Genomic DNA, 10881 nt, shown 5'->3' on the forward strand with positions numbered 1-10881 from the left:
AGCCCCTGGAATTGAATTGAATTGAGAGAGACAGAGAGTGTGAGAGAGGGAGAGAGAGAGAGAGGAAGAGACAGAGAGAGAGGCAGAGAGAGAGACAGGGGGGGAGAGAGAGAGAGAGAGAGAGAGAGGGAGAGAGAGAGAGAGAGGGAGAGAGAGACAGAGAGAGAGAGAGAGAGAGACAGACAGAGAGAGAGACTATCCTCAATCCCTACAGCAGAGGAGCATGTGATGAATGTGATGAAATATAGATGTGGGATAGAGAAGGACAATTAATTCCCGCTGGGAGCAGATCTGTGTGTGCGCGAGTTTGTGCATGCATGCATAAACGTGCAAACACACACACACAAAGGTGCCTGCCAGTGGTCAGTGTTTATGATTATGTTTTTTTGGTCGCTATGCATGCTTAAGCATAATGGCATCGTTCCCTCCTCTCTCTCTCTCTCTCTCTCTCTCTCTCTCTCTCTCTCTCTCTCTCTCTCTCTCTCTCTCTCTCTCTCTCTCTCTCTCTCTCTCTCTTCACGGTGGGGCAGGCTGAGAAGCGCAGCAGCTGTGTGTGAGTGAGGGAGGGAGGGAGGGAGAGGGATCGGGAGACAGAAGAAGGATTTTTTTTGTATCACCGACCCCTGTGGTCGACAACAGTGCTCTACCGGCGGTTGGAGGAGCCAGGTAGACCCGTCGGGCGACTGGTAACCTTGGAGGCACGCCAAACCACCCAGGAGGAAGGAGGGAAGAGGGGTGGAAGGATGACTGTCTCCCTGATCTGACAGAAGACATTTATTCGGTGAATGAGCGGAGGGCACAGTATTGACGCAATACCGCAGGTGAGTTTCTGGCAGTCGTTACAAATATCAGTTGATTTAGCAATCAATCTACGCGTGAGCAGGGATTATTTACGGTGGAATAGTCGGGTAACTGACACGGTATCGACCATACCGCTGTGGGGCTATTTTCTGTTTATTTTGTGGTTTCTATAATTGTGGTGATTATTTGTCCTGCCGCGTACAGCATTACTTCCTGTGCGCGGGTACGCGCCTCGTTCCAATCATAAATCCAGCACGGACCGTGTGTGTAACCTTGACAAGACACACACACTCATCCTCTCTCTCGCCCAGTGACAAGATGACACGTGCGCGCACCCCACCACACAGACTCTTGGCATCTTTTGGCATTCTGTCCTTATTAGAACAGTCAGTGATTGAGTCACCATGAGTAACCATACCTGAGACCTGAAAACCTGCAGAAGCCCTTTCTATATATTTTGCTCAATGGGTAACACAGTCCTGGGGGCCACACTCAGACGACCTGAGCCCAAACCCTGTCTATCTCATAAAACAGACTGTAGATTTACTTAAGTATGTGTCTACTGTCTGTGTATATTGTAGGTGTGTGTCTACTGTCTGTGTATATTGTAGAAGGTGTGTGTGTGTGTGTCTACTGTCTGTGTATATTGTAGAAGGTGTGTGTCTACTGTCTGTGTATATTGTAGATGTGTGTGTCTACTGTCTGTGTATATTGTAGATGTGTGTGTGTCTACTGTCTGTGTATATTGTAGAAGGTGTGTGTGTCTACTGTCTACTGTCTGTGTATATTGTAGAATGTGTCTGTGTCTACTGTCTGTGTATATTGTAGAAGGTGTGTGTGTCTACTGTCTGTGTATATTGTAGAAGGTGTGTGTGTGTCTACTGTCTGTGTATATTGTAGAAGGTGTGTGTGTTTACTGTCTGTGTATATTGTAGAAGGTGTGTGTGTCTACTGTCTGTGTATATTGTAGAAGGTGTGTGTGTGTCTACTGTCTGTGTACATTGTAGAAGGTGTGTGTGTCTACTGTCTGTGTATATTGTAGAAGGTGTGTGTGTCTACTGTCTGTGTATATTTTAGAAGGTGTGTGTGTCTACTGTCTGTGTATATTGTAGAAGGTGTGTGTGTCTACTGTCTGTGTATATTGTAGAAGGTGTGTGTGTCTACTGTCTACTGTCTGTGTATATTGTAGAAGGTGTGTGTGTCTACTGTCTGTGTATATTGTAGAAGGTCTGTGTGTCTACTGTCTGTGTATATTGTAGAAGGTGTGTGTGTCTACTGTCTGTGTATATTGTAGAAGGTGTGTGTGTCTACTGTCTGTGTATATTGTAGAAGGTGTGTGTGTCTACTGTCTGTGTATATTGTAGAAGGTGTGTGTGTCTACTGTCTACTGTCTGTGTATATTGTAGAAGGTCTGTGTGTCTACTGTCTGTGTATATTGTAGAAGGTGTGTGTGTCTACTGTCTGTGTATATTGTAGAAGGTGTGTGTGTCTACTGTCTGTGTATATTGTAGAAGGTCTGTGTGTCTACTGTCTGTGTATATTGTAGAAGGTGTGTGTGTCTACTGTCTGTGTATATTGTAGAAGGTGTGTGTGTCTACTGTCTACTGTCTGTGTATATTGTAGAAGGTGTGTGTGTCTACTGTCTGTGTATATTGTAGAAGGTCTGTGTGTCTACTGTCTGTGTATATTGTAGAAGGTGTGTGTGTCTACTGTCTGTGTATATTGTAGAAGGTCTGTGTGTCTACTGTCTGTGTATATTGTAGAAGGTGTGTGTGTCTACTGTCTGTGTATATTGTAGAAGGTCTGTGTGTCTACTGTCTGTGTATATTGTAGAAGGTGTGTGTGTCTACTGTCTGTGTATATTGTAGAAGGTGTGTGTGTCTACTGTCTGTGTATATTGTAGAAGGTCTGTGTGTCTACTGTCTGTGTATATTGTAGAAGGTGTGTGTGTCTACTGTCTGTGTATATTGTAGAAGGTGTGTGTGTCTACTGTCTACTGTCTGTGTATATTGTAGAAGGTGTGTGTGTCTACTGTCTGTGTATATTGTAGAAGGTCTGTGTGTCTACTGTCTGTGTATATTGTAGAAGGTGTGTGTGTCTACTGTCTGTGTATATTGTAGAAGGTGTGTGTGTCTACTGTCTGTGTATATTGTAGAAGGTCTGTGTGTCTACTGTCTGTGTATATTGTAGAAGGTGTGTGTGTCTACTGTCTGTGTATATTGTAGAAGGTGTGTGTGTCTACTGTCTGTGTATATTGTAGAAGGTGTGTGTGTCTACTGTCTGTGTATATTGTAGAAGGTGTGTGTGTCTACTGTCTGTGTATATTGTAGAAGGTCTGTGTGTCTACTGTCTGTGTATATTGTAGAAGGTGTGTGTGTCTACTGTCTGTGTATATTGTAGAAGGTGTGTGTGTCTACTGTCTGTGTATATTGTAGAAGGTCTGTGTGTCTACTGTCTGTGTATATTGTAGAAGGTGTGTGTGTCTACTGTCTGTGTATATTGTAGAAGGTGTGTGTGTCTACTGTCTGTGTATATTGTAGAAGGTCTGTGTGTCTACTGTCTGTGTATATTGTAGAAGGTGTGTGTGTCTACTGTCTGTGTATATTGTAGAAGGTGTGTGTGTCTACTGTCTACTGTCTGTGTATATTGTAGAAGGTGTGTGTGTCTACTGTCTGTGTATATTGTAGAAGGTCTGTGTGTCTACTGTCTGTGTATATTGTAGAAGGTGTGTGTCTACTGTCTGTGTATATTGTAGAAGGTGTGTGTGTCTACTGTCTGTGTATATTGTAGAAGGTCTGTGTGTCTACTGTCTGTGTATATTGTAGAAGGTGTGTGTGTCTACTGTCTGTGTATATTGTAGAAGGTGTGTGTGTCTACTGTCTGTGTATATTGTAGAAGGTGTGTGTGTCTACTGTCTGTGTATATTGTAGAAGGTGTGTGTGTCTACTGTCTGTGTATATTGTAGAAGGTCTGTGTGTCTACTGTCTGTGTATATTGTAGAAGGTGTGTGTGTCTACTGTCTGTGTATATTGTAGAAGGTGTGTGTGTCTACTGTCTGTGTATATTGTAGAAGGTGTGTGTCCACTGCAGCAGCATCCTCTGCGTCAGAACAGTGAATTACAACCACTGACTGAGTCACCTGGCAGACACAGAAGAGGGTCTTACGTCAGATAGACGACTCCGTCTGCACTCAGATAGTTCATGGCAATGCGGTCGGAAGACAATGCCATTAGGTGAACCCCTCTGTTTCTGTCTGAGGGGTGTGTGTCTGTGTCTAACGTTTGTCCTCACCTCTCCTCCCTACAGGTGAGTAACCATGGAATCCACTCATCTCCTGGACGGCTCTAAGAAGCGGGTGAAGATCCACCCTCACACCGTCACCGCCAAGTACGCCCCACACACACCCCACACACACACACACTTTCCCCAGCCCGGAGACGAGGGGTACGATGACGCTCCCTCCTTCGAGGACTTCGGCTCCTTCCTGGAGGAGACCTCGGACAAGAAACAGCTGACAGGAGCCAGGAAGTGGACAGGAAAGGCCGGCGCTCTGTTTGGAGGGAAGGACAAAAACAAAGACACACCCCCTAGACCTCCCATGGGGGGAGGTGAGGGGGGGGTGGAGGGAGGAGGGGAGGGTGCAGGGGGGGGAGTAGGGGAGCAGCTAGCGAGTTTCAGCGAAGCGTCTGTGTCTGCTTCTCGGCTCACGTGGGCCAGTGTGGTCATGGCGGGGCTGGCTCACGGCTGTGTGTGTGTTCTGACACGCCTGGCCGCCTCACGCTTTAACCTCCCACCCTTAACTCTCCTCTTGGTACGATCCATCCTCCAGCTGCTCTATGGGACTGTACCAATGAAAAGGGCGGAGACGGCCTTTGGCTCAAAGGGCTATCGGCGGAAGCTGCTCCTGTACGGTCTGACTCACTCCTTCTCCCTCTGCTGCGCTTACTCGTCCTTATCCTTCGTCTCCCCCGGCGACGACGAGGCCATGTTGACAACCTGGCGCCTGGCGACCACCGTCCTGTCGGCCACTCTGGCGTTGTTGCTCCTGGACGAGCGGCTGGGATTGGTGGACCTGGTCACCGTAGCGACAGGCGTGTTAGGACTGGGTCTGGCGCTGGTTCCTAACCCAACAGGGCTGGATGAGAACAACAACGGGACCGGGTCAGGGATGCCCAATGGGGGGATACCTAATAGTGCGACACCCAATAGTGCGACACCGGCACAACAATCGGCCCAGTTCTGGCGGGAAGCGTTTGGTTGGTCCCTGACTGTTCTTGCAGGACTATGGATGTCTCTGGCTCTAGTCATGTACCGCTCTCTGAAGGAACGGGTCAGTGTCGGCACCGCTCTGTTCACTGTCAGCTGGACCGGCTGTCTGAGCACCGCAGTCTCCATGCTTCTCCTCCGACAGGGGCCAGTGTGGCCGGCCAGTCTCCAGGCTTGGTGCATCGTCCTGGGGGTAGCTGTGTGCTCTGCTGGGGGGTTCGTGGGGGTGACCCATGGCCTCACCCGACTTCACCCAGCTTTGGTGTCGGCTACACAGGGTCTGGAAGTACCGGTCGCTATGGTGCTGGAGATCGCTGTTGTGCCATTGGTTCCCTCAGTGTGTGAGGTCATAGGGGGTGTGGTGGTGGTGGCGAGCGTGGGTTGGCTTGTTACAGTGAAGCTCCTCCCCTCTCGAGGAAGTGGGAGGAAACAGAGAGAAGAGTATGAAGAGATCCTGGACTCGCCAATTAAATAACACACACACACATGCACACGCACACACACACACACAAGCACATGCAAGGGGGACATGCACGCACAAAGATTCTGGACTTGCCAATCAAATAGACCACTCCCCTTCTATCTATGTTTCTGTCTATCTCTCTTTTCCCAGGGGTTTTGTGCTCTCTCTCTCTCTCTCTCTCTCTCTCTCTCTCTCTCTCTCTCTCTCCCGCTCTCTCTCTCGCTCGCTCTCCCCCCTCTCTCTCTTGCCCTCACTCTCTCTATCTGAGGTCAGTATGTTTTTAAGAGGACTCTATGGTGAATGTTAATGCTTGAGCTAAAATAGCTGTCTTTAACCACAGATCTAGAATCAGATACACCAACTCCAATCCTTACCTTAACCATTAGGATGTGTCAAAATATCTGACCCTGTATCAGTGGTTAGGGAAAACATCTACCTACTCCAATGTGAATAGTAAATATATCTATTTTCTATTGCAGTTGTTGTAAAGTTCCAATACTGTGGTGTCTTACTGGCTATTGTGATAGTGTGATGTCATATTAAAACCTCTGTGTTACTGTGATTTGCTCTCCTACTGACTGTGTGTGTGTGTGTGTGTGTGTGTGTGTGTGTTGGCTGAGTTTCACATGGTAAAGTGTCAGTGACTATGCTAGCCAGCTGAGGGTCAGCCAAGGTGGTCAGTGCCAACTATAGAGACAGACAGCCAGGGTGAGGGGGCGGCAGCCAGCCAGGGTGCCCCCTCGGGTCATCTCTCCTCTCGTCATCTCTCCTCTCCTCTCGTCTCGTCATCTCTCCTCTCGTCATCTTCTCCTCTCCTCTCTCCTCTCGTCTCGTCATCTCTCCTCCTCTCCTCTCCTCTTGTCTCTCTCCTCTCCTCTCTCTCCTCTCTTCTCGTCATCTCTCCTCTCGTCTCCTCTCCTCTTGTCATCTCTCCTCTCCTCTCGTCTCGTCATCTCTCCTCTCTCTCCTCTCCTCTCCTCGCCTCTCGTCTCGTCTCGTCTCTCCTCCTCTCCTCTCGTCTCGTCATCTCTCCTCTCCTCTCGTCTCCTCATCTCTCCCTCGTCATCTCTCCTCTCCTCTCGTCTCCTCTCGTCATCTCTCCTCTCCTCTCCTCTCCTCTCGTCTCCTCTCGTCATCTCTCCTCTCCTCTCATCTCTTCTCCTCTCGTCATCTCTCCTCTCCTCTCGTCTCGTCATCTCTCCTCTCCTCTCGTCATCTCTCCTCTCCTCTCCTCTTGTCTCATCTATCATTGTGTCAGGTCACAATGCATGTAAACCAGGATGGTGGGATTCACATACCTTGAACCCTGTGAAATTTTGAAACTAGTTCTTGAAGAAGGAGAGAGAGAAAAGCTGACAGTGTCCAAACACACCCTCCTCCTACTAGCCTACCCACCCCCTGGCTGCTACTTTATATGGAAAACTCTCTTCATGTCACCCACACACACACCCTCCTCCTACTAGCCTACCCACCCCTGGCTGCTACTTTATATGGAAAACTCTCTTCATGTCACCCACACACACACCCTCCTCCTACTAGCCTACCCACCCCCTGGCTGCTACTTTATATGGAAAACTCTCTTCATGTCACCCACACACACACCCTCCTCCTACTAGCCTACCCACCCCCTGGCTGCTACTTTATATGGAAAACTCTCTTCATGTCACCCACACACACACCCTCCTCCTACTAGCCTACCCACCCCCTGGCTGCTACTTTATATGGAAAACTCTCTTCATGTCACCCACACACACACCCTCCTCCTACTAGCCTACCCACCCCTGGCTGCTACTTTATATGGAAAACTCTCTTCATGTCACCCACACACACACCCTCCTCCTACTAGCCTACCCACCCCTGGCTGCTACTTTATATGGAAAACTCTCTTCATGTCACCCACACACACACCCTCCTCCTACTAGCCTACCCCACCCCCTGGCTGCTACTTTATATGGAAAACTCTCTTCATGTCACCCACACACACACCCTCCTCCTACTAGCCTACCCACCCCTGGCTGCTACTTTATATGGAAAACTCTCTTCATGTCACCCACACACACACCCTCCTCCTACTAGCCTACCCACCCCTGGCTGCTACTTTATATGGAAAACTCTCTTCATGTCACCCACACACACACCCTCCTCCTACTAGCCTACCCACCCCTGGCTGCTACTTTATATGGAAAACTCTCTTCATGTCACCCACACACACACCCTCCTCCTACTAGCCTACCCACCCCTGGCTGCTACTTTATATGGAAAACTCTCTTCATGTCACCCACACACACACCCTCCTCCTACTAGCCTACCCACCCCCTGGCTGCTACTTTATATGGAAAACTCTCTTCATGTCACCCACACACACACCCTCCTCCTACTAGCCTACCCACCCCCTGGCTGCTACTTTATATGGAAAACTCTCTTCATGTCACCCACACACACGCCAGCATGCACCGACACACACACGCCAGCATGCAACGACACACACACGCCAGCCCGCATCGACACACACACACCAGCACGCACCGACACACACACGCCAACATGCACCGACACACACACACACAGATGAATGAAGTTCTGTGGCAGCAGAACAGTCGCTGTGTTATAAGTCTGGCAAAACGTCATAAATCCTAAACAGTTTATTAAAAGTGTATAAACTCAGTAATGAGAAAGAGAACTGTGTCTGATTATAGCTGAGATGTCAACAGTATCTGAGACACTCCTGTTATTGTCCACAATGTCCACGATGACAAGTTTTCCCTGGTAAAGATGGTGGGTGTATAACTTGAGACAGGAGGAACCCTTTCCACCAATTAAAAAGTTTAACAAATCTTTATTCATCACTTAGACAATTAGTCACAGAGCATTTCCTTGAATTATACAGAATTAAAAAAGAATACTAAACATATTTCAAGGCGATTGTTTTGCTTTACTAATGTATAAAGAGGTGATATGTTAGTGTGCAACATTTCAATAAGTTTATATTTTAGTTTTAATTCAGTCCCTGATAGAGGACAATATCCATCAGATATCCTTCCTTTAATTTCTCCTTGTATTTTTTCATCCTTAGTTCCCTACAGAGGATATTAGGCCCAGCTGGGTCTGCACCTTCTGCATTTCCATCGCTATAGCAACCAGAGGCCGCTCAATCTTTCCCGGGTCCGATGATGGCGATGATGTCCCTAACTGTTTCTTTGTGCTTGACGAGAACAGCTTCATGCCCAAACCCAGTCCGAGACCCGCCCCTATACTGCCAGGCTTCGTCCCTATTGGTCCACCTCTCCGACTAAGCCCCTCCCCCAAACCCAACCCATTCTCTTTATGCCCTGTCCTGATTGGCTCTGCTTCTCTATGCCCGGCTCCTATAGATCCAGCCCCTTCTGTCACCTCCCCTGTCAGCTTACTCTCCTCCAATCGATGTAGTCTATGGTTCTGCTCTTTGCTGTTCTGAAGGAGATGATGTAACACAGCCATCATCCTCCCATAACTTTCTGCTCCCTCCTGTTTGATCTGCTGTAGTGAAGAATTCATCCTCCCCTCTCGCTCTGTTACCTCCTCCTTCAGCTCCACTAGGCCTTGATGGAGCCTGGGGCTCGCCTGCTCTGTCTGCCCCCGGCAAACTGCCTCGATGGCGGGCAGGCACTGCTGGCAGACTCCCGGGGCTCCACAGCGTTGCTCCAGGGCTTCCATCAGCATCATATCCCTCTGGTGGGAGTCCTCCAGAGCCACGAAGAGTTTGTTCCAGCGAGAGAGGTCTGTAGCCTGGCAGGTAGTCACAGGGGAGTCCCCTGGAGGGAGAGAGAACCAGACACCACACTGTCAATCCACAGTCAGCCATACAAGCCACCTCTAGAATGTAGGTCTCAGGTGAACAAGTGAAACAGAGAGAGAAAAGGGGGAGCAGGTCAATGAGAGAAACGGAGAGACAGAAGAACAAGGGAAGAAATGAAGGAGTGAGAGAGTGAGACGTACCGTCCTGTTGGTCCTGTGTCTCCTTTTCGTAGTTGTCTGCGTAGTTCACTTCATATTCCTCTGCGTTCACACACACACAGCAGAGCACACACACCACATGCCAGACCCTGTTCACCAACATGCTGCCGCTTCCGAGTCTGTGTGTGTGGAAGAAAGTGTGAAGAAACGTCCCGTTGCCAGTGATACTCCAGAGGTCTTGTGCTGTATTCTCTCTCTCTCTCTCTCTAGTTGACTAGACTGAGCCCACAATTGTCTGGGCTGACTGTTATACACCAGGAGAAGGGGAGGAGAGAGGGAGGAGAGAAAAGGGGGATAAAGTGGGGGAAGGTGTGTGAGTAATGCTTCTGTGGAGGGTGCCACCTGTACTGTGAGGGAGGGGCAATCTGCAGGGTGGAGTGGTGCCACTGGTGGCACTTTTACAGCATAGAGAGAGAAGAGAGAGAGGCAGAGAGTGAGTGAGAGAGAGAGAGAGAGAGAGAGAGAGAGAGAGAGAGAGAGAATAAGAGAGAGGGAGAGTGAGAGAGAGGGAGAGAGAGAGCAAGAGAGAGAGACAGAGTGAGAGAGGTAGAAAGAGAGGGGAGAGAGAGAGAGAAGAAGGGGAGAGAGAAGGGAGAGAGAGACAGAGAGTGAGAGAGGGGGAGAGAGAGAGAGAGACAGAGAGAGAGAGAGACAGAGGGAGAGAGAGAAAGATAGAGAGACAGAGTGTGAGAGAGAGAGGGAGACAGATAGAGAGAGAGGGAGAGAGAGGGAGAGAGAGGAAGAGAGAGAGAGACAGAGAGTGAGAGAGAGACAGAGAGAGAGGGAGAGAGAGAGGAAGAGCGAGAGAGAGGGAGAGAGAGAAAGAGAGAGAGAGAGTGAGAGAGAGGCAGAGAGGGAGAGACAGAGAGAGAGACAGAGAGAGAGACAGAGGGAGAGAGAGAGAGAGAGAGGGAGAGAGAGAGGAAGAGACAGATAGAGAGAGGGAGAGATTGAGGGATGCTGAGACACAAATATGTTAAACCTGCTGATCCCAGAAGGGACTTTAACAGCCACAAAACACAAAGCTAAATATGTCAGTGTCTACCTCCTCCCTTGGCCTGCAGGTGATCACATTGCTAACAGGGGAAACACATTTACCAACAGATGACAGATGTGTGTTAACACCCTGCTGAACACACCATGTCTGTCTGGGGTGGAACATGTCTGTCCTCTAACAGGGGGGAGGGCATCCTAACATCCACTACTAAGAATTGTATAGCGAGAGAGAGAGCGCGAGAGAGAGAGAGAGATAGAGACAGAGACAGAGAGAGAGAGAGAGAGGGAGAGACAGAGACAGAGAATGCGAGTCATGTAGAAACAGGGAGAGAAACAGAGGGGGAGAGAAACAGAGGGGGAGA

At 48.9% G+C, this 10881-nt stretch overlaps 2 protein-coding genes across 2 annotated transcripts; one reads left to right on the forward strand and one right to left on the reverse strand.

The window, feature by feature from the left end:
• The first annotated feature begins 576 nt into the window (after nt 1-576).
• Nucleotides 577-6092, forward strand: LOC112236112 (solute carrier family 35 member G2-like). The gene is made up of 2 exons (XM_042318734.1): nt 577-821; nt 4108-6092. Exon 2 carries the CDS (start codon nt 4118-4120, stop codon nt 5540-5542), a length of 1425 nt encoding a protein of 474 aa, XP_042174668.1. The 5' UTR covers nt 577-821; nt 4108-4117; the 3' UTR covers nt 5543-6092.
• Nucleotides 6093-8346: 2254 nt separating this feature from the next.
• Nucleotides 8347-9904, reverse strand: LOC112236102 (pentraxin-related protein PTX3-like). Its single transcript, XM_024404684.2, has 2 exons — nt 9506-9904; nt 8347-9321 (listed from the first exon to the last, which is right to left on the reverse strand). Exons 1-2 carry the CDS (start codon nt 9624-9626, stop codon nt 8600-8602), a joined length of 843 nt encoding a protein of 280 aa, XP_024260452.1. The 5' UTR covers nt 9627-9904; the 3' UTR covers nt 8347-8599.
• Nucleotides 9905-10881: the final 977 nt, after the last annotated feature.

The sequence above is a fragment of the Oncorhynchus tshawytscha genome, unplaced genomic scaffold (assembly GCF_018296145.1).
Source record: "Oncorhynchus tshawytscha isolate Ot180627B unplaced genomic scaffold, Otsh_v2.0 Un_scaffold_339_pilon_pilon, whole genome shotgun sequence".
NCBI lineage: Eukaryota > Metazoa > Chordata > Actinopteri > Salmoniformes > Salmonidae > Oncorhynchus > Oncorhynchus tshawytscha.

Coding starts and splice junctions, on each gene's coding strand:
- LOC112236112 (XM_042318734.1), top strand. CDS start 4,118: ATGGAATCCACTCATCTCCTGGACGGCTCTAAGAAGCGGGTGAAGATC.
- LOC112236102 (XM_024404684.2), bottom strand. CDS start 9,626: ATGTTGGTGAACAGGGTCTGGCATGTGGTGTGTGTGCTCTGCTGTGTG. Junction 9,322..9,505: donor GACACAGGACCAACAGGACG/GTACGTCTCACT, acceptor CTCTCCCTCCAG/GGGACTCCCCTGTGACTACC.